This window comes from Harpia harpyja, chromosome 4 (assembly GCF_026419915.1).
Source record: "Harpia harpyja isolate bHarHar1 chromosome 4, bHarHar1 primary haplotype, whole genome shotgun sequence".
NCBI lineage: Eukaryota > Metazoa > Chordata > Aves > Accipitriformes > Accipitridae > Harpia > Harpia harpyja.
Window position 1 is genome coordinate 46,561,821 of NC_068943.1, and position 20,614 is coordinate 46,582,434.

Genomic DNA, 20,614 nt, shown 5'->3' on the forward strand with positions numbered 1-20,614 from the left:
TTAATGCATTAGAAAGATATCCCCTACTGTGCAGAGTTACGTTCCTGCCCTCTCTTTTTAATTCAGTGCATCTCTAAGCACGGGTGCCAGCCCCCCTTCCTCCTCAGAGGCTGCAGAACATATCAGGCTCCTTTCTCCATGTGCCCCTCCTGTTTTCCACAGGCATCAGATGTAGTCAGGAGCCCTGGGGAGCTGGAAGGCTCAGGAAGTGGCTACTGAAGAGGTGAATTTTAGATTTTTAGGATGCTGAATGGTTTCTGTAAACCTTTTCCCTCCAAGGGATAGATGCATCTGTATGGATGGACAATGAGTTGCTGCCCACCTGGAATCTGGTTTGTGGCTGAGTAGTCTCCAACCTTAAAACACATTTATCTGCCCAGGCACCAAGGATACTTGGTAATCCTGCTTCCTGTTCATGGTGATGATGGCACTTTATTTCTTGATCTAAAGCATGGTGAGTGCTTTGGGTGAGTGGGCAGGTAGAACTTGGCATGGCTGGTGTAAATTAAATGTCTCTGTACTGGAGTTTGTTTTTTAGGTGGCATCACTAACCCACTTCCCCATGTGTTCAGTTCTATTTACAAGGACTCAAATACTCTGCACCTCCCCACTGAACGCTTCTCCCCGGTTCGGCGCTTCTCAGATGGTGCTGCCAGCATCCAGGCTTTCAAAGCCCACCTGGAGAAGATGGGCAATAACAGTAGCATCAAACAGCTTCAGCAGGTAAAAGAGAGGGGTGGGAGTCCTCAAAAGAGCCTCTGCAAGGGCTTTTTATTGTCTCAGCCTTGCTGCTTCAGGAAGCAAAAGGTGAAATGTGTATCGCTAATGGCTGTGCGCATGCAGTGGTGGCTTTCCAGCCGAGGAGCTGTTCCCCCTCTGTCCATCTGCAGCAACCGTGCTGGGTATCCTCTAAACGTACATGCTGTTCACCTGTAGGCTGGGAACCTTGGGGGCTTCCACCCCCCTTTTTCTGGGCAGCAAACTACATGCTGTGCCCACACCTGGGCTGTTATGCCTGCCCTTGCGGGTCCCACCAGCACTGTCAGGCTGCGGCTGCTGCTCTCCCGCATTTCCTGCAGCAGCAAAGTTTTGGGGCTGTTCCAGGGTGTCCTGAGAAAAGGCCAGAGTTTGGAGTGTATTGTATACAGTTATTCCCTACGCAGCCAGTGCACGTCTTATCAATGGCTTGAGTGGGATTTGGCCCCAGGACAGGACTTTCACCTTGCAACACGGTAGAAATATGAGATGCTCTTTTCACCTTGAAGTTGTTATTACTAGAGCTTTGTGCTTGCGTTTTTAAGGGAAGGCAATGGTACCAGCTTGGTGTCACGTGCACCCATTTCTTTTCTGTTGTCTGAGGTTTGAGGTAGCCATGTTATTACACACCTGATTATGTCAAATTAAATGGATTAGGCTTTCTTTACTGGCTTTTTCAGATGGGTAGGCTTCAGAGTGTTTTTTTGTACAGCAAGTGTGCCATGCCCAAAAAGGTCACTTACAGGGTGCGTTGGATTCGTTACAGGAGTGCGAGCAGCTTCAGAAGATGTATGGTGGGCACATGGACGAGAGGACGCTGGAGAAGACGCAGCAGCAGCACGTGTTGTACCAGCAGGAGCAGCACCATCAGATTCTTCATCAGCAGATTCAGGTACTGGAGCCTGAGCCAGACCTTCTGAAGTCTTCCCTGTGTTTTCCTGCATTGCTGCAGATACAACTACCGAGCAGGTCCTGGTGGGATTGAGGAGGGTAGATTGCTCGGCTTGCTGTAAGCCTGAAGGACTTCAGCAGTGATGTTTGCACAGCTGCTGCGACAGCCAGAGCTGCAGTCAGGGACTGAGTATTTGGTGAATCTGGATATGTCCTACTTCACCAGTCAGTGTTTTCTAAATTTACTAGTTGAGACATTATTGATTGCAAACACTTCTTGTTTTCTTCCGGTGCCTGGTTCAGGACTGTATCCGGCCACCCCAGCCATCTCCCCCCTTGCAAGCTCCATGTGAAAACCAGCCAGCTCTGCTCACTCACCAGCTTCAGAGGTAAAGAAATGGCTCAAGTAATGCTCTGGGGAATGGGTTTTACTGTTACTCAACCTTGGGGATGAGCTAACGCAGTTAGAGTCCAGGGCCAGGTTGGAAGTGTATAAAGTGAGAATGGCAGAGCCAGTTCCCGCGTGAACGTGCCCAGTCCTTTTAGCTGGATTCTGTTGGAAGGACTTTTAGAAGCAGAGAAACATGATTCAAAGGCACAAATCTGCTTTGAGCAGATGATTGACAGTTCTGCCTTTTCACCGGCTTGAAAATGCATTACCTTCAGTAGCTGGTTTCTCTCCTGCTTTCTACTTAGAGCTCCTCCTGGACGTCTCACACCTTTTCAGGCTTTTGGTTAGATAGCCGTCCTTGGCTTCAGCACCCTGAGTTGTAGATGAGGCAGGCTGAATGATGGGCAAGGAGAAAGGAAGGTTTCTCACCGGCCCCAGCAAGTCAGGAGGCGAGCCTGCAGTGTCCTCGTCCCCGGGTTTCTGTTGCAGCCACCGGGTTATGCTCACTATGTGTGTGACTGAGGCAAGTCAGGTGGCTCTCAGAAGAGAAGCCAAGCTCTAAAGAGCTTGGGATCCCAAACAAGGGCTTTATGGTGTTTATGGAAAACAAGAGAAGCGCAGCATTTGGCATTAGCTCTCACAGTTGAAAAGGCATCTTAATGAGGAGCAGGCATGACGAAAAGGTGCTTGTTTCCCTGCGTAGGTTACGGATTCAGCCATCCAGCCCGCCCCCGAACCACCCTAATAACCATCTCTTCAGGCAACCAAACAGCAGCCCACCTCCTGTGAGCAGCAGTGTGCTCCAGCCCCACGGTAAGTGCTGACAGTTTACTGAGCCATCTGCGCTCCTCTGGGCAGGCCGCTTGGCAGAACCGTATGGTCCTATCAAACCTCCGGGGAAAAGAATGTGTGGGGGTGCTGGGGGCTTTGGTTCCCCCCTGCTGCCTCATCCTTGCGCCGTTTGCTGATGATGTAAAAGATTCTCCATCTGGCAGCAAGGGCTGGTGTTATCGAGAGCTTGCGAGGAGCTGCCAGCTGGAATGTGCTGTTGGGTTTCTTGTCATAAGATCCTTACTTATCGCTCCCGGGGGTGGGGAGAAAGGGCTGATATTCTCGGGTTTATGCAAAGCACTGTCAACTCCGCTTTGTTTCTCTTTCTGTGCAAGGGGCTCTAGCTGTGACCTTTGCACGCTGGCGCAGTGTGACAGAGCGGTTGGGAGTAGCGCTCCTCTTGCCACCCACAGACACGTACTGGGACTCCCAGTGTGGCCCAGAGGAGCAGCAGCTCCTGTGTGGGGCAGATCTCACTCCCAAGCCTTGCCGCAGGCTGGCGCGGGTGCTGAGGGTCTTTGTTCCTTGTAGGTGCCGCCTCCCAGTCTCAGTTCCAAGGCATGCCGTCCCACAACGCAATCTTCCCGCAGTCTGGTAACTGTTCCCCTCCCCCAAACATGGGGCTGACGTGCCTGGGCCTGCAGCAGCAGTCACAGCCTCAGCAGGTCACTATCCAAGTGCAGGAGCCCGCCAACCTGGTCAGCAACAACCTCCTGCAAGGGGCCTCTGTGGCTGGGCAGGGCATGTCCTCCCACGCACGGGGCTTGCCCATCAGCCCCAGCGCCAACCAGATCCAGATGCAGCACCGTGCTAACCTGATGGCCTCCCTCACCTACGGCCACAGGCAGCTGTCCAAGCAGCTCAGTGCCGACAGCGCCGAGTCGCACAGGTAAGGCTGCCAGCCTTCTCTGCACTGCTTCCCTGAGCTGGGAGCAGGGAGAAGAGGGGGCGGGTATCTCTCAGGCCAAGACGTGGTTTCCTCGCCGGCCCGGGGCTGTGCTGCAGTGGTTTCGGGGAGCAAGCTGTGTCTCCCTGCCCCTGGGCAGCAGCTCCTGGGCCAGGTCAGAGCTCTGAGAGTCTGCAGGGCTGCTGTATCACGTGGCTTAGGGAGCATCTCCTGCCCAGGAGCAGCTCTGTCTGCCTCCTGACCCAAGAGGGCAGCCCAGCACGCCTGGCTGAGCCGGACCTGCTGCAGTGCAGTCACTTGTTCTTTTCTGTTCTTTGCAGTCTGAACGTGAACAGGTATCCCCCCGCCAACTATGACCAGGTGCACTTACACCCCCACCTGTTCCCAGAGCAGCCTCGCGTTTCCCCCAGCAACTACAGCCCATCGGGAGGAGTTGGGTTTCCTCCAGCTCACCAAGCTCTGAAAGTCCCACAGCTTGACCAGTATCCCAGTTTCCCTCAAAACGCACATCAGCAACAGCAGCACTACACTGCATCGGCACTACAGCAAGCACTGTTGTCTCCAACGCCTCCCGACTACAGCCGACACCAGCAGGTACCGCACATCCTCCAGGGACTGCTTTCTCCCCGGCACTCGCTCACGGGGCACACGGACATGCGGCTGCCCCAGGCAGAATTTGCACAGCTCATCAAACGGCGGCAACAACAGCAGCAGCAGCAAGAATTTCAAGATTTGTTCAGGCATATGAGCCAAGGGGATGCTGGGAGCATGGGCACCAGCATGGGACAGAACCTCTCGGAGCGCCAGTCGTTGTCTTTGCCTTATCAGAGTGCTGACACGTACCACCCACAGAACAGCCCCCAGCACCTCTTAAAAATCAGGGCGCAAGAATGTATCCAGCAGGTACCCGCGTCAGTGCCACCGCACGGATATGTACACCAGCCAGCCCTGTTCCATTCGGAGAGCATGGAGGAGGACTGCACGTGCGAGGGTGCCAGGGACAGCTTTCCAGACAGTAAGAGTTCAAACACATTGACCAAAGGTTGCCATGAGACCCCTCTGCTTGTAAATGCAGGAGGGCACGGGGACCCAGAATCTTTGCTAGGAACTGCTAATCACGCGCAGGAGTTGGGGACGCATCAATACAGACATCAGCCCGCTGCTGGATTCAGTAGGAATAAGGTGCCCAGCAGAGGTAAGGCTTCCTGCTGCTCGCGTGGACAAAACGCTCTTCCGTGCTGGCTGCGTGCCACTTGCCTTCCTGCCGGAGGACACCGTCTCTACCCGGCACGGCAGGGGTTTCGTGACATATTTTGCATAGCACAGAATTACCTAGATTCTTTTTGGCTTTGGGGGCCTTAAGTAAATTGCAGGCATAGTCTCTCTCATCAACAGCATTAAATAAGAAGGGGACCCAATCGGCTGCTTCTCTTTGGAATTTGACCTACTTCCGCAGGCAGGTGAAGACCAGGTCCCAGAGTACTGCCATGTTTTCAGGGATGCTGTGTACTGTTGACGTTTTTATTCTTGTTGGTGATGTTCCCCATCCTGTGTAAACAATGGGCTAGAAACAGTTACGTTACTAGCGCAGCCCCAACTGCAGCGGTGTGTCCCTTCTCTTCAGAACAGACCCTTGAGTCCTGGCATTGCTAAAGCTTCCACAAACGCGCACAGTAAGAGTGGTGGTAAACGTCTTGCGGCTAGGGCCGCCTTGCAGGAGCTCCTCTGGCGCTTTGGGAAGCAGCAGCAAGACTCTAGCCCTGCTTGAACCAGAAGGGCTTGATTCTGAAGAAAGTGAGTTTAAACTTGAGTCCGAAGACCTTTTCTGCTGGTTGGAAGCAGTTACGCCTTTGCTCCTTGGTGGCTGTGTTGGCAGCGGTGTGCTGTAAGAGAAATTCCTGCCTGAGCTGTAATTACAGGCCTTCTCTGTATGAAAAACACACCATCTTACTCCCTTGCTAAGAGGGCTTTGAAGAGAGGCTTTCCAGGCTGAGCTGGGTGGATCAGTATTCAGTGCAGGACTGAGTTGTGCTGGTCCGAAGCCATCGGCTTGCCCTTGGCACAGAGGATCCTACTGTGGAGGAGCAGTGTCCCGGGCACAGGAGGCACAGCTTTGTTTGGGGACACAGCATGGGTTTGTTGGGAAAGTACTGGGTTGGAACAGACTGGCTCGGAGGGCAGAGCGGGCACGCCAAGCCCTGGCCCCCCAGAGCGAGGGCGGGGGGTAGGGACAAGGCATGGCTTTTCCAAAGTTTTCTTAAATTGTGGATTACTGATGCATTTGTCTCAGACCTCAATTCCCCTGCCGTGCTTGAAGAACAAAAGGGAAGAATCACCCCAGGTTAGGCAAAGTTTGGAAACTCTGGAGGTGCGTTTTGTACCAAATCAAGAGTTTACATCTTAATATCGTAGACCGTTAGATGAACAACAAAATTTCATGAAGTCGGAAGCTATATTTCTGCCCCGTACTGATGGTGCTAGAACCGGTTACACAAGGGAAAAGGACTTTAGACTACAAGACTTTGTAAATGAGTAAAAGCAAGTAAATGTTTACAAATAGAATTGTGTAAGCCCTTCTGGCAGTGCTGTTTGGATGCTCACGTAGTAAACTATGTCCTGAGATATAACCGTTCACACCGCTTTCCTCCTGGCTTCGATAACCCACTTGGAATCAGGCCTGTGCTGCTTTGGTTCCAGGCAGAGTTGACATCTAAGCAGCCTAGGTACCCTTTCCTACAATTAAATCCTACGAAACTCCAGTGGACGTGCCAGTAGCACGCTGGCGCTTCACTCGCTCACGTGTAGCGCAGCCCCAGAGTTCCCAATTGCGCTGTGCAAGGCACGGAGGGCTGACCAGGGAGACTTGCCCCAGCCGAGCATGGCTCCTCTCCCTGAGCGTTGGTGCTGACGGCTGGGCTTTCTCAGCCACATCCCTGGGTTTTCCCATTATTTTCCCTATACTGTGTTACGAGGCCGCAGCCTCTCTTGGCACAGGGGCGGGGGGTGGTATCTTCTCTTCTGCCCGGCTCGCCAAACGTATTTTCCCTAGAGCGGAGCGTACCTTTGCAGTGGTTCGGGAGTATTTGTGCCTTCTGAGGGAGCGTGTTGACCCTGATCAAAAGGCTCTGGCTTGTATGTTGAGCATCTGCAGGAGATGGCAGCCAGAGACTGTGAGAGCGTTGACCAAATCTGCGTTTAGGATGTGACTAAACTGCCTTTGAACGGCTCTGCTCCAGTTTTGCTCCAACCTAGCTGTCACAGAGCTGGGAATGCTGCCCATGGGAAACCTGCCTCGCCTCGGCACTGAAGGAGCTGAGCTGGCGGCTGTGGCACTGCCCGTGGTGCCAGCGTCACATGCCGCACTGACACAAAGGCTGCCTGGCGCAGGAGCCCCGTCCCCTATGGATGCAGGGATGAAAAGCTCTCCTGCTGTGGGTTCAGGCTGCTGGAGCAGGGTTGGAGCAAGGAAAGGAGCGTGAATGCAGGCCGTCCTGTCCCTCAGCCTGAGCCGCATCCCCGGAGGTGCTGTGCTGGCAATGGGAAGTGTGCGGTTGTCTTTTGGGTCCAGGCTATTCCAGGCTGAGAGGACTCGTCCCGCCATGCCTCGTCACCTGCAGCGCAGAGGCTGGTGCCAGGGCTCGCCGCTGGGCCTGGCTGCAGGAGCACTTCGGCACCGGGGCTGTTTGTGGAGCTGGAGAAGCGGGCTGCCGGCCCGAACAACCGTTCCCACAGTTGGAGCAGCATCCCGAGCAGTGTGTGGGTGGCACTGCTCCGCCAACATCTGTTACCTCATGTTTTCCTTCTCGCTTTTCCGGGAAAGCTGACTGTTAACCGCACGTAACCCCACGGTTGTGCAAAGGAAGGGGGAGGCCGGCTGCATCTCCGCCTGCCCCAGGACAGGGTTCCTGTGGGACTGCCGTGTCTCTGAGGGAGGGAGGAAAGGCCTTGGGGGAGTGGGATGCTAGCCACGCTCACGTGCCCGGGAGCGGCGTTGAGAGCTCAGGTGGGAGACTGCGCCTGGGACAGGGTCTCGTTTGGGTCCTGGTAACTTTACAGCCAGATCTTGTTGGGGAGCATCTTTCTGGCATCTCGTGGTTGTAGGCCCGGCCAGGAGGTGTCCCAGCACAGCGGGAGACGGCTTCCTGCTGGCCAAAGCCCCGCGAAAGCCAATAGCTTTGGCTGGGGAATCTACCTGCAGCTGTGTCATTTCAGGGCAGCTCCCTAGCGCTCGTGGCCACGTCCGCATGTTTGTGCTCTGCGGGAGTGCTTGCTGAGAGCAAGCTGTTTACGTGCATGAGACCCAATGATAGGCTTCTCCATACCTCAGGACTTTATTCAAAACATCGTGTACTTGATGATGAGAAGTTTTGCTTGATAGGAATGTAGCCTTTACCCCCGGTCATAAGAGTTTGCAGTGCAGATGGACTTTGCCAGGCAGAACACTCCTGTACTCCTACGGCCGGATTGTAGGAGGGCAGGGAGAAGTCATCTGATAAAAGCAAATATCCCGGTCAGCTCTTCCAGCAAGATTATGTTGCTCGCGATTGCCGAGGGGCCCTGCTAGAACATCCCATGTTGGAGGCTGGGGAGATGCTTCTCCCTCCGCTTTTGTGTAATGATGTGGGCAACACAGGGAGGAGGGCGGAGGGCGAGCTCGGGCTTGAGGGGCAGGCGGCAGTGCTGGGAGGCAGTCAGAAAGAGTCTGGTCCCTGTGCTGTGGTGCTCCTGCCCCGTCCCTCCAATTTCAGGCTGCTTTTGTAGACCCCATCAGAGGCAGCTAGGATTGGGATCTTTCAGGATCTTGATGCTGGTGGGCGAGAAGCCTGCCCAAGTGCCATCCTGGGGGGGGGCCCTGGTGCTGCATCACTTCAACATGAGCAGCCAGGGGTCCCTTTCCACCCAGCCAGCAGCACGCTGGTCTGCCAGCAATGAGTGTTTGCTCATGCCGTCAGAGCTCAGACCCGCAGTTTTGCGGTGGCGCGCGTTGCTGAGAGCTGCAGGTTTCTTGTACTAATCTGTCGTTTTTCTGTCTTCTCTGACTTTCAAGAGTCCATCGTAGGGAACTGTATGGACAGGAGTTCCCCCGGCCAAGCGATGCAGGTGCCTGACCACAACGGACTGGGCTACCCTGCGCGACCCGCCTCCAGTGAGCACCCGCGGCCCAGGACTCTGCAGAGACATCACACCATTCAGAACAGTGATGATGCCTACGTAGGTTTGAAGAGGCCTGTGCCCGGCGGGGCTTAAAGCAGTGTAGAGCTTCGTTGACGTGTGTGGGTTATGTATGACGTGTCGTATAGGCAAGGCAGTGCCCTGCTCTGTGGCGTTGCTGGGAATGAAAAGCCGTGAGGGTGCTTCAGTTAGTATGTCCTGTTCGCTTAACATGGAAAACAGCTTAGCAGAGATCAGTATGGATGTGCTCCTCCTTCGCTCATGGTTTGCCCCAGGGCTGGCTGCTGTAGCCGTGGCATCTCTTCTTTTTCCTCCAAGGTCCTTCTGATGAAACAGGCTGGGATGCCCCAGGCCTGGCTCTGGCCACAGAGGGCTTTGCAGACACGCCAAGCCCGGCTTTCGGTTCTGCAGCGCTGCTGAACGAGCTGGCCCTGGCAGCCCAGACCTTGACCGAGAGCACAGAGCGGCTGCTCTGCTTCCCCTGTGTTTCGGGCCACTGGGAACTGTCCTGCCCAAATCTTGATGTGCTCTTTGCTGCAGCTCCCTTCTGGTATAAATGAGAAGGGCTTGTCCCTAGATAGTTCAGTGTAGGTCTGGAAGGCACTTGGGCTGTCCAGTCCGTTCTTGGTTTGAGGGGACATCTGCTGCCCCTGAGCTGTACCTGGTGTGCAGTTTTTACTTAGAAGCCCTTGCTGAAGGCTTGCAGAAGCTCCCCGGGCAGCCTGTCAGAGGGCTGTGGGAGCAGTGGGGTGCCTCGTCCCGAGCCCCCTTTGACTTGTGTCCTGCTGTCTCCGCAGGTGCAGTTAGATAACTTGCCTGGAATGAGTTTAATGGCGGGAAAAGCACTAAGCTCTGCTCGGATGTCTGATGCCGTCCTCAGCCAGTCATCGCTGATGGCCAGTCAGCAGCTGCGTGACAGGGAGAATGAGGGTAAGGACCTGGCCGAGCCATGGCATGGAGGGTGAGGGGTGCTGCTGGGGGTCTGGGTCAGGAACCGAGGGGACCAGCTTGCAATCTGCATGGCAGAGCCACCTCTCCTCCAAGCGAGCAGTGCCTGCAGGGAGTGGGGGGGTGCGTGGGCTGTGGGGGAGTGCACGCTGACGGAGGGCAGCTCCTTGGGTGCTGCTCTCGGTCGGAGCCTGGGCTGGTGGGAGCAGTGATCTAGGCTTCCCGGAGAAACACAGGGCAGCTCCACCTGTGGCCTGCCCCTTCAGGCCCTGGTGGCCTGCTGGGCTGATCCCTGCACTGGAGCTGTAAGTCCTTAGTGCTCCTTGTGCAAACTCTGATGTTGTTCTTTGACCTTACAGAATGCGGGGAGAGTTTGGAAGGTCAAGAGCATCCCAACCTAGGTGACGGCAACCAGCATCTAAACACCTCCTGTTACCCCTCGACGTGTATTACAGATGTCCTCCTGAGCTACAAGCACCCGGAGGTGCCCTTTGGGATGGAGCAGGCAGGGGTGTAACCAGGAAGGGAGTGAGTATTCAAGTGTCCTTCTCCTTCCAACAGCAAGCGTAGGGCCACCTCGATGGCAGACCCAGAGCCCTGTCGGCCTGGCTTGCGTCTGTGGCTCCCTCCTTGTCCCCTTGCTCCGCGGGGAGCAACGGGCAGCTCTGAGCTTCCGGGCTGGTGGCTGTCTGCTGTCCCACGTTTGTTCAGGGACAACACCCCTCCTTCCAGGCTGCTTTTCCAGACCACGGCAGCATCGGCAGGGTCTCCCTCCTGGGGCAAAGCTCGCGGGTCTGGACTGGGAAGGCGGTGGAGGGCTGTGGAAGCCAAACTGCCATCCTCTGGTGTCTCCTGACATATCTGCTGCTTCTCTCTCTTGCAGGTTTTATGTACAGCTTTGAAACGAAAAGGTCCATTTTAAACCAACAGTATCTAGCAGCATTGCGCCAAATTGCCGTAGTATTTCTGACTAACTGGAATACCATGGCCCCTTTCCTCATAATCAGTTCATCCAGTGTGTTGTTCCTTTCGGTTTCTTTAATTTTTGCCCTATTTGCCTGTAACTCCAGCTATCACAGAAATAACCAGAGAACCCGAGTCCTACACGTCGGCAGAGGATTCACGGAGCCTGAGCACTGAGTCTGGTTTGGAGGGCTGCTTCTGACCCAGGGCCAGGTGGGCCCTGGGGGGCTGCTCCGGCCCGCCACCGCCGCGCTCAGCACAGTGCGCGGCCGGGACTGAGGCCTCCCTGGTGAGGCAGGGAGCAGGCGGGTGTGGAGCGGCGGTCCGATCCCTGGAGGCCCTGCTATTCTTCCACTCTTTTGAACCCTTTGCACTGGGGAGGGGCCCAGCCTGACCTGAGCCCGGCAGCACTGGCAGGGGCGGGTGAGGACGGTGCCTGCCCGGCCGTGGCCCTGCCCATGTCCCGGCAGCAGATCGGGCGTCCTGCTCCGGCAGGGACACCCACCCCTGGTGCAATACGCTGCTTGTCTCATCTTCGTCTGCTTTTGTCCCTTCTCTCCGTTTGTCAGCGTGCTGAAAGGATCACCTCTTCCCCACCCCCTCCTCACCTTTTCTTTTCAAATCCGCATACGACTTGGGTTTTTCTTTCTTTTTCCTGGCTTAATGTAGGGAAGACAGGTTTTTCTTTGTTTTCTTAGCTTCTCCTCCTGATCCTGTAGGAATTGTTTTTTTGGTAAATGTTGTTTTATTATTATTGTTATTAATAAAAGGCAAAAGGAATTTCTGTTTGAGAGAAATTTTTAACTAGATTCTGTTCTATATGAATTGTGACTTGCACCTTTTGTTCAAAGTATTTTATTTCTTTTAATGACATTGTACTTGTGACTGGTTTTTTCTCTCGTGCCAGTGGCGACAGTGGTATTCTCCTTTATACAGTTCAGACGTGCTTAGATCTCTTCTTTGTCCTTCTTTCCATCCTTTCCTTGACGGATAGAGTGCGAAGCTCCCCCCCCCCCCCCCCAGCCGGGGCTCAGCAGCACTTGGTGTCATCATTGCCTTCGGGACGTTACAAGCTACAGCTCAAATTCTTCTTACTGACACTTTTTGGGAATAGTTTTTTAAAAAAGGAAAAAACCGACCCAGCCCTCCTGAATTTGCACAGAAGGAAGTGTGAAACCAGCACGGTGGAGGTGACTTTGCTATCCTTACCCGTGCCTCTTCCCGGCCTCCCCCTTCTCCCCTGCCCCAGGAAAGTAACGCTGTCCAGCTCTGCCATACTGAAACCCAGAGAGGAGAGAAACTCAGTGGCTGCCGAGTGGCATCGCCCAGGCCGGCACTTCTGCTGGCGTCCCAGTGCTGCGTGGCTTTGCTGGCCGGGCACGTTTCCTCAGCTGGTGCCGGCAGGCTCAGGGGGCCACGCCGGGCCGAGCGGGAAGGTAGTGGGAAACACTGAAAGCCTTTTGCTCTGTACCTTTGGTTTGTTTTCCTTTTGTTTACATGACACTGTATTTCTGGGAGAGTCGACAGCCACCCTACAGCAAGCATCCAAAACAGCAGGGACTCGCTTAACCGTGCCATTTCGCAGTATCACACTTTTTTTATCATTGCTTTGTATTGTAGTAATCAATACGCGCAGTATATGTTGAATGTATATTAATATACTTTGCTATTATTTCTGTTTTTTGGAAATGTCAGAAGTATTTTTTCTTCCTCATTTATGTTGGACTAAAACAAAGAAGTTTCAGTAAATCTTCAGTCCATTTTTTTGTGGGTCACTTGCAACTAGTCAATTAGTTGGACAGTGGGATCATGACAAATAAAACCATGACGATGATCTTCCCTGGTCTCCTGTTTGCCTTTTGGTCAACGCCCACCGCGGAGGTGGAACAGCCTCGCGCCTCAGTGGCCGGGGGCAAAAGCTCAAGGTGCGGCAGGGTGGCCGCGCTCGCTCCGGAGCCACCGTGTCCTTGATCCGTCCCCAGACCCCTCGCCTCCTTGGAGGCATGGCCACCGGCTCCAGCAGCCTGCTTTGATAGGGTTTCCTGAAGCCCCCGGCTGGTCTGCCTGGCCCCCACGCAGTGGTAAGGTCTCCAGCTCTGCAACTCGGCCAAGTCTGACTCGTGGTGCGGGGGACGCGTGGGCAGCTGCGGTGGGATTCACTCACGTCAGCCTCCACCACGTTCCCGAGCTCCTGGCTGCGCTTGCCTGGGGAGCTGGAGCCCTTCGCCAGCTCTGCCCACCCACGTTTGACACCACTGGGTGTTGTTCACCCAGCTCCTTCTTACCCGTTGCAAGGCTGGGATCACCGCTGCTTTCTTCCCTGCCCAGTTTCTTGCCTCCGAGCGCCCAGCCTGAGCCCCGAGGGGCCCTGGGAGCCTGCCTGGGCTGGCTGCGGGTGCTGCGGAGCTCCCTGCCTGCCTGGCTCTATCCCTTCAGGAGGATGCAGCTTTGAACCAGCTGTGTCAGCTGCATCCTTCCCTGTCCCTCCGCGGGCAGGGAAATGTGGTGTTGCAGATCAAACCCATGTTGTCAAGTGTGTCTTTCCAAGGCCGAGCTTTCCCAGGAGCAGGGCAGCTCTGGGGAGGGAAGGGGAGCCATACCTCCTGCATGCTGCAGCACTGCAGGGGATGGGGTTGCTGATGCGGCGCCCAGCGAGCCAGCCTGGGCTTGGGGCCACAAAGAGCCAGTGCCACTCTGAAGCGGGGAGCGTTGCTCTTCTGGAGCAGCGGGCAGCTTCCCTGTGGCATTAACCAGCCCCTCCTGCAGCGCCGTCTGGGGGACATGGCCCCTTTCTCCCCTGTCCCTTCTTGCCAGGCTGGTGGCAGCGGGATGGGGCAGCACCTTGGTTTGGCTGCAGAGCGGCTTCGGGCCAAGCGGGGGGGTTGGGGTGGCCGTGCCGGGGTGCTGGCTGTGGCCAGGCTGGTGTCTGCTCCAGGCTGAGCCTTCGCTTTGCTGCCCAGGTCCCCGGGGAGGGCTGGTGGGAGCATGCATGGGGGTGCAGCTCCTGGGACCTCTGCATGGGGGACGCACCGGGAAAGGAGGGTGCTGTGAGCAGCGTGGGTCTCACCGGCCTGGGGAAGGATGGGGCAGAGACCCACAGCGGTGGCGAGGGGAGGACGAGGGGTCTGGATACAGCCGTCCAAATCTTTGTGGGTATAAGCCCAGTCCCCGGGCTGCTGGCCAACCCCTGGGGGCTGCCGAGAGGCCCCAGCGAGGCCGCAGCGGCGAGCGGGAATCTGGGTCACCGGGAGCATAAACAGGCTCCTTGGCCGGCGAGGCGCGTCCCGCAGGGATCTCCTGTTTGCTCGCCGCCCCTGCCAAGCCGGCGCTCCGCGGCGCTGGCCCACGCGCGCGATCCTTGAACTCTACACGCCACAACGCCCGCGCCGGGGAGCGATTTCTTGGGCTGCAGCACTGGCTTATCTCCGGCGGGAACTGCCCCCTCCTGTATAAATAGCAGCGGTGGGGAAGCGGCCGGCTCAGACGGGACGACCGGCAGCACGGCAGCAGCAGGACGAGAGCTGGTAAGAGCCTGGGCTGCTCCAGGGGCTCCCGAGCCCTCGTGGCACCACAGGGGCCAGAGTCCCGCTGCTCCTGGGGACCCCGTGTGCCGGGGTGGGGGGCTCAGTTCCCACCGGGGCTGGCTTTGCCCCGGGGCTCCCTGCACTCAACTCTTGCTCTGCCCCCCAGGTTCAGCGCCAAGATGAGAGCCGTGGTGGTGACCCTCGCCCTGCTCTGCCTGACGGGTAGGTCCAAACGGGGTCGGTGCCGGGCTGGGGCAGGACAGAGCAGGACAGGGCAGCCGAGCCCGACGCGAGTGCTGCTGGAAGCGCCTGGCTTCCAACGTGCTTTGCAAGTCAGGCTGCAGCCAAGCGGCTCCCTGGTCGCCTCCTGAGCTGGGCAGGTCCCGGGGGCAGCGACGGGCAGGGCGGCGGGGACGGAGCCATCCCTGCCGCCGTCCCGCCGGGCGGTCTGTCCTGAGCGTGCCGGGCTCTCTCCACAGGCACCCAGGCCCGCTACTTCTGGCAGCGTGATGAAGCCCAGACGCCCCTGGATCGCCTCAGGGACATGGTGGAGGTGTACCTGGAGACGGTGAAGGGCAGCGGCAAGGATGCCATCGCCCAGTTCGAGTCCTCCGCCGTGGGCAAACAGCTGGAGTAAGTTGGGGGGGCGTGTGGCAGCGGAGGAGGGTGTTGGCAGGGGGGCCCCGGGCGCCATGCGTGACCTCCCTCCACTCCCCGTAGCCTGAAGCTGGCCGAAAACCTGGACATGCTGGGCGCAGCTGCCGCCAAGCTGCGGGAGGACATGACCCCCTACTACAAGGAGGTGCGGGAGATGTGGCTGAAGGACACGGAGGCTCTGCGCCAGGAGCTGACCAAGGACCTGGAGGAGGTGAAGGAGAAGATCCGGCCCTTCCTCGACCAGTTCTCCGCCAAGTGGACGGAGGAGCTGGAGCAGTACCGCCAGCGCCTGGCACCCGTGGCCCAGGAGCTGAAGGAGCTTACCAAGCAGAAGGTGGAGCTGATGCAGGAGAAGCTGACCCCGGTGGCCGAGGATGTGCGGGACCGCCTGCGCGAGCACGTGGAGGAGCTGCGCAAGAACCTGGCGCCCTACAGCAATGAGCTGCGGCAGAAGCTGAGCCAGAAGCTGGAGGAGATCCGGGAGAAGGGCATCCCCCAGGCCACCGAGTACCAGGCCAAGGTGGTGGAGCACCTCAGCAACCTGCGCGAGAAGATGACGCCCCTGCTGCAGGAATTCAAGGAACGCCTCACCCCCTATGCCGAGAGCCTCAAGACCCGCTTCATCACCCTCCTGGACGACCTCCAGAAGAGTGTGGCCTGAGCCGCCGGCCGGCACGGCCAGGGACTGACCCCGGCCCCGCTCCTGCAGCCACCCCAGGGCTGTTCCCTGCCCTGACCGGGGTGCCTCCCCCCCGGGGGGGCTCTGGGGACGGGCTGCAGGAGCCCTGGGCCAGGCCAGCCCTGGGGTGTCCTCCCTGGGGACCCCCCTCCTCCCTTCCCGCCGCCTCCCCTCCCCGAACCGGCGTCGGTCTCAGCTTTGCCTTCCTTTTGTCAAATAAACGTGACTTAAGTTATTGGAGCTCACTCAGTCTTTGCAGTGGATGCTGGAGGGAGGCAGCCTGCACGCAGTGCTGGGGGCGAGGGCTGCTCCAGGCAGGGGGTGCTGGGGGGACCCGGGGTCAGGAGGGTGAAGCTAGCAGGGTGGGTGCCCTGGGCTCTCCCTGCCGCTGAGCCCAGCTCTGCCTCGGCTTGGCCCCACACGAGACTCTCCCCGCTGGGCAAAGGGCTCTGCCGGGGCAGCAGAGAGCGGCAGGGGCCGGTTTTGCAGAAGCCGGATCCCCCCCAGCTTGCGGGAGTGGCACCCAGCTCCTGCCGCCCTAGGCATGTGTGTGTGGGGCAGTGGCACACGGTGCTCGCCCCGTGGCGAGGGGTCCCGGCACCCTGCCACGGCCGCGTGCAGCCCCGGCGGGGGTGAGCAGCACGCCGGCACAGGCGTCTGTCCCAGCCCTTCCTCGCCCCGCAGTGTATGTTCCTCCTCGCTGTCCCGCCGTCCCCCCGTCCCCCCCCCAGTGACGCCGCCACAGCCGTCTACTTCAGCGCCGCTTTATTGCAAGAACCGTGACAGTGGGTGGGGACCTGGGGGCACCCCAGCCTGGCTGGCCCTCGGCCAGCCCCCGGTGGGGCTACGCAGCCGGCATCGGCTTCCAGAACTCCAGCAGCTGCTCCTTCAGCCAGACCAGCCGCTGCTTCGCCAGGTCGGCGTTGTCTGCCAGCCATTGCCTGCAAGGGGAGGGGGCTCAGAGCGGGGCACCGGCCGGGCTCCCCCAGTGGGCAGCGGGACGGCAGGGCCAGGTGCCCGGGCTGGCGGGGCGGTGGAGGGCAGGGGCAGGGCAGGGGGGCACCTGGCTTGCTGAGCTGCATCCGACTCCTGCACCATGCTGAGGGCGGTCTTGGCCATGGCCGTGGCTTTCTGGGTGTACTCCTGCACCTTCCTCACCAGTGTCTCTGGCTCCCCGGGTGCGTCGGCCCCTGCAAGCACGAGCCTCGTGGGAGCGGGGGGACAGGGGCCATGGGTCCGTGCCCCCCACCCCGTGCATGCACCCCAGCACCCTGAGCCCCATCCCCTTCCTCCTGCCGCAGCCCTCGCCCGCCCCTTACTTGCTCCTGCCACCAGGACAGCTGTGCAGACGAGCGCGAGCAGGAGCGACGCCTTCATGGCTGGGGAGAGAGCAGAGCGTATGGCGCGGGGCGGCAGGCGGGGGCCCGCGCGCCCACGGGGGTCCCGACCCCGTCCCCTTCCCAGCGCAACCCTCGCTGGGGGCTTCCCCACTCACCTACACCGGGCTCTGCTACGTGGGGGAAGCCCCGAGCTCCCACTTTATACCCTCCCCACAGCCGCCTCCGGGAGTGTTTGTGCAAAGGTCGGGGGCGGTGGGGCTGGCCGGGGAGGGGGCACGTTTGCTGAGACCGTTCCCGCTGCAGAGGGGCCTGCCTCCCAGCCAGGAGTTGGGAAATCTCCCGGGGACCAAGGCTGCCGGGGGCTGGCCCGGCGCTCAGCTCGCGTGTGCGTGCATCTGCACGCGTGCACAGGCCCACGCATGCATGTGCGTGCGCTTGCACAGGCGCATGGCTGTGCGCGCCGGCGTGCCTGCAGCCCGCCTGGTGCCCGCTGCAGGGCGCAGCACCATGAGGACAGGCCCGGGGCTGGCATGGGCACACACAGCACGAGGCTGACATCCAGCGGCACCGGCAACGGGTGAGATGCCACCGGGCTGGCTCTGCCCAGGGGTACCGTGCGGCTACCTCGGCCAGGGTGCCTCGGCCGTGCCCTCCGGCCGTGGGGCACCGCGAGGGCTCTTTGGACCTTGACATCGCCGGTGCCCGGCTGATCCCTGCCCCTGCCAGCCATGCCCTTTGCCCCAGCCGTGACACGTCACCGCCAGTCTGCAGCCGGCAGCGGGTCCACCAGGCCGTGGGTGGGCTGAGCCGGGGGCTGCATCCCCGGGGCGTGTGCTGAGAGCCCGGTGCCCACAGCTGGGGAAATGCACGGGTCCCAGCTCCAGTCAAGGGCACACCGGCGCCACGTGGGTGCAACATCCCACAGCTGCGGGGTCCTGGCCTTTCCCTGTGGCAGGGCTTCCTCCGGGAGCCTGCGCTCGGAGGGAGCGATGCTACCCTGCAGTCTCATACGCATCCATCGCAGCATCCCCTCCCCCGAGCCCGTGTCCTGCCCCACTGTGCATCCTGGGCACAGCACAGCCGGCAGCAGGGCTGAGGGGTCCCCGCAGCATCCCCCAGACCCCGCGCCCCACCACACCGCGCATCCCAGGTACTGCACAGCCGGCACCGGTGGGGCCGTCGCTGCATCCCACAGAGCTGTGGAGCCAGGGGCTGCCCCCTGCGGTGCGCTGTCCTCTCTGCCCCAGGGTCCCTGCCCCCCCAGGAGGGGCTCAGCCTTGGGGTGCCCGTGCATACCCCCACTCTCTCTCTGCCCTGGCCCCTGGCGCCCCGCTGGGAGCTGGCAGGGCTGCAGGTGATGTCAGGGCTGCGCTCACGTCAGGCGCTTCCACGTTGCGACCTTGCTAAAGTCCAAGCCCGGGGCCTGTGTCACAGGCCTGCGTGGAAGCCGCCGAGAGCGCTCAGGCTGCATAAATAGCGGCCGGGCGCTCGCCGGCACAGCAGGTACCCGCAGCCGGCGGCAGCACAGGTGAGCGGCAGCATCGAGGTGTGGGGAGAGCTGTCGGCTGCATCGCCTGCAGTGGTGGGCAGGGGCGCCCGGGGGCTGGGGGGCTCCCTTCATCTCCACTCTGTGCTCCGGCAGGCATCCCCCAGCAGTCAGGATGTCTCTGAAGGCGGCCGCCCTCGTCCTGGTGCTCCTCGTGGTCTCGGGTGAGGCGGTGTGCGGGTCCCTGGTGCTGGGAGGGTGGTCCCAGCCCGGGGTGGGGATGGGGACCCGATGCACCCAGGGGAGATGTTGAGAGGGATTGTGCCGGCGCTGACCCTGGCATCCGCTTTGCAGGGGCACGGGCTGACGTCAAGCCGGACGAGGTGGCCAGCGTGCTCTGGAAGTACTTCACCGAGCTGGGCAGCAATGCCAAGGAGACGGTGGACCAGCTGCAGCAAGCCGAGATCACCAAGCAGCTGAAGTGAGCAGAGCCGTGGGCTGTGGCGCTGGGTGGGGGACACGGTGGTGGCCGGGAGATGCCAGGCAGGGGAGGGGGCCGCAGGGACGCCGGGGTGCTGACATCCCTCCCCATCTCCTCAGCATCCTGCTGGAGAGCAACTTGCAGAGCGTCAACTCGTACGCCGAGGACCTGCGGCGGCGGCTGGTGCCCTTCGCCACGGAGCTGCAGGCGCGGCTGGCGCAGGACTCGCAGCGGCTGAAGGAGCAGATCCGGCGGGAGCTGGCGGAGCTGCAGGCCAAGCTGGCGCCTTACGCTGACGAGGTGCACCAGCAGATCGGCACCAACATCCGCCAGCTGCAAGCCAAGATGAGCCCCTACGCCGAGGAGCTGCGCTCCCAGGTGGACCGCGGGGCTGGGGAGCTGCGGCGGGCGCTGGAGCCCTACGCCACTGAGCTGCGGGACCGGCTGCAGGACAACGCCGAGAACATCCAGGCCTCCCTCAGCCCCTATGCTGACCGGCTGCAGCAGCAGATCGACGGCGGGGTGGAGAGCCTGAAGGAGCGGCTGGCTCCCCTGGCCGATGAGCTGAAGGCGCAAGTGGGGCAGAGCGTGGAGGAGCTGCGGCAGGGGCTCAGCCCTTACACCCAGGAGGTTCAGGACAGCCTCAACCGGCAGCTGGAGAGCCTGACAGCGCAGATGGAGCGGGCGGTGGAGGAGCTGCGTGCCCGCCTGGCTGCCAGCTTGGAGGAGCTGCGCACCCAGCTCAGCCCGCTGGCCCAGGAGCTGCGGCAGGCGGCGGGCGGTGATGTCGAGAGCCTGCAGCAGCGGCTGGCCCCCCTGGCCCAGCAGCTGGACGAGCGTGTGGGGCAGACGCTGGAGGCTTTCCAGCAGCAGGCAGCCCCCTTCGGCGAGACCTTCGGGCAGCAGCTAGTGGAGCGGCTGGAGGCGATGCGGGGGAAGCTGGACTCAGGCGCCGCTGGCGTGGAGGACCACCTGGAGCTGCTGGAGAAGGAGGTGAGGGAGAAGGTGGCCACCTTCCTCAGCACCGCCCAGCCAGCTGAGAACTGAGAACCCCCCACCGGTGCCACAGGGAGGGGGCGCGGGGTGGCCATCCGGCTGTCCCCCCACACCGCAAGTGTTCACGGCCGCTGCCCGCAGCAGAAATAAACTGCCGCCTTGCCATGCATGTGCTGGTCTGTGTCCTTCGTTCTCTGCAGCATCCCACCGTCCTGCCCTGGGGCGGGCAACCTGGGGGCCCGGCCCAGCTGCTCCGAGGGGAGAGCATCACCCCTGGATTTGGGTCCCGGGGCACCCAGGAGAGGGAACAGAGGTGGGGCCAGGCGGGTGGGGGGTCTCCGTCCCCAGCACAGGGCTGCAGGTGCTGCCTGGGGGCTGGAGGCGGTTGAAGCCAGGCAAGCCCGTCAGCCAGAGTGGGCTGGGGCCCCAGGACTTCACCACACTGGGGTGCCGCAGCAACTCAGTGGCACCCAGGCAGCTCCAGAGGGGCCAGAGCCCCAGCATACGGCCGAGCATCCCCACTGCAGCGGGACTGGCTGCTGCCACGGGGGACGGGTCTCTGCGGACTGCGCAGGGTGGGCGATGGACACCT

The 20,614-nt window shown here is 60.1% G+C and overlaps 4 protein-coding genes across 7 annotated transcripts in view; 3 read left to right on the top strand and 1 right to left on the bottom strand.

The window, feature by feature from the left end:
- Nucleotides 1–12,698, top strand: part of SIK3 (SIK family kinase 3) — a 92,199-nt gene extending 79,501 nt beyond the window's left edge. For all 4 annotated transcript variants that reach the window (XM_052786687.1, XM_052786688.1, XM_052786689.1 and 1 more), the window contains 10 exons: nucleotides 573–723; nucleotides 1,523–1,648; nucleotides 1,951–2,036; nucleotides 2,742–2,851; nucleotides 3,401–3,758; nucleotides 4,097–4,971; nucleotides 8,824–8,987; nucleotides 9,746–9,878; nucleotides 10,256–10,424; nucleotides 10,780–12,698. In XM_052786687.1, coding sequence (XP_052642647.1) covers nucleotides 573–723; nucleotides 1,523–1,648; nucleotides 1,951–2,036; nucleotides 2,742–2,851; nucleotides 3,401–3,758; nucleotides 4,097–4,971; nucleotides 8,824–8,987; nucleotides 9,746–9,878; nucleotides 10,256–10,413 — 2,161 coding nt within the window. In that variant the 3' untranslated portion in view covers nucleotides 10,414–10,424; nucleotides 10,780–12,698. The remainder of the gene's footprint in view (nucleotides 1–572; nucleotides 724–1,522; nucleotides 1,649–1,950; nucleotides 2,037–2,741; nucleotides 2,852–3,400; nucleotides 3,759–4,096; nucleotides 4,972–8,823; nucleotides 8,988–9,745; nucleotides 9,879–10,255; nucleotides 10,425–10,779) is intronic.
- A 1,559-nt stretch (nucleotides 12,699–14,257) lies between these two features.
- On the top strand, nucleotides 14,258–15,954 carry APOA1 (apolipoprotein A1). Its single transcript, XM_052786693.1, has 4 exons — nucleotides 14,258–14,383; nucleotides 14,550–14,605; nucleotides 14,863–15,016; nucleotides 15,104–15,954. The coding sequence occupies exons 2-4, from the start codon at nucleotides 14,563–14,565 to the stop codon at nucleotides 15,699–15,701; spliced, it is 795 nt and encodes a 264-aa protein (XP_052642653.1). The 5' UTR covers nucleotides 14,258–14,383; nucleotides 14,550–14,562; the 3' UTR covers nucleotides 15,702–15,954.
- Nucleotides 15,955–16,467: 513 nt separating this feature from the next.
- Nucleotides 16,468–17,274, bottom strand: APOC3 (apolipoprotein C3). The gene is made up of 4 exons (XM_052785782.1): nucleotides 17,215–17,274; nucleotides 17,039–17,098; nucleotides 16,783–16,909; nucleotides 16,468–16,660 (listed from the first exon to the last, which is right to left on the bottom strand). The coding sequence occupies exons 2-4, from the start codon at nucleotides 17,094–17,096 to the stop codon at nucleotides 16,564–16,566; spliced, it is 282 nt and encodes a 93-aa protein (XP_052641742.1). The 5' UTR covers nucleotides 17,097–17,098; nucleotides 17,215–17,274; the 3' UTR covers nucleotides 16,468–16,563.
- A 1,281-nt stretch (nucleotides 17,275–18,555) lies between these two features.
- Nucleotides 18,556–20,191, top strand: APOA4 (apolipoprotein A4). Its single transcript, XM_052786695.1, has 4 exons — nucleotides 18,556–18,587; nucleotides 18,702–18,769; nucleotides 18,900–19,026; nucleotides 19,146–20,191. Exons 2-4 carry the CDS (start codon nucleotides 18,721–18,723, stop codon nucleotides 20,071–20,073), a joined length of 1,104 nt encoding a protein of 367 aa, XP_052642655.1. The 5' UTR covers nucleotides 18,556–18,587; nucleotides 18,702–18,720; the 3' UTR covers nucleotides 20,074–20,191.
- Nucleotides 20,192–20,614: the final 423 nt, after the last annotated feature.

Excerpts from the sequence above, each read along its gene's own strand:
- APOA1 (XM_052786693.1), top strand. The coding sequence starts at position 14,563 with ATGAGAGCCGTGGTGGTGACCCTCGCCCTGCTCTGCCTGACGG. Across the intron at positions 14,606-14,862 it reads CGCCCTGCTCTGCCTGACGG|GCACCCAGGCCCGCTACTTC; the intron begins GTAGGTCCAAAC and ends CTCTCTCCACAG. Across the intron at positions 15,017-15,103 it reads GCCGTGGGCAAACAGCTGGA|CCTGAAGCTGGCCGAAAACC; the intron begins GTAAGTTGGGGG and ends CACTCCCCGTAG.
- APOA4 (XM_052786695.1), top strand. The coding sequence starts at position 18,721 with ATGTCTCTGAAGGCGGCCGCCCTCGTCCTGGTGCTCCTCGTGGTCTCG. Across the intron at positions 18,770-18,899 it reads GGTGCTCCTCGTGGTCTCGG|GGGCACGGGCTGACGTCAAG; the intron begins GTGAGGCGGTGT and ends TCCGCTTTGCAG. Across the intron at positions 19,027-19,145 it reads GAGATCACCAAGCAGCTGAA|CATCCTGCTGGAGAGCAACT; the intron begins GTGAGCAGAGCC and ends CCATCTCCTCAG.
- APOC3 (XM_052785782.1), bottom strand. The coding sequence starts at position 17,096 with ATGAAGGCGTCGCTCCTGCTCGCGCTCGTCTGCACAGCTGTCCTGGTG. Across the intron at positions 16,910-17,038 it reads TGTCCTGGTGGCAGGAGCAA|GGGCCGACGCACCCGGGGAG; the intron begins GTAAGGGGCGGG and ends TCGTGCTTGCAG. Across the intron at positions 16,661-16,782 it reads GATGCAGCTCAGCAAGCCAG|GCAATGGCTGGCAGACAACG; the intron begins GTGCCCCCCTGC and ends CTCCCCTTGCAG.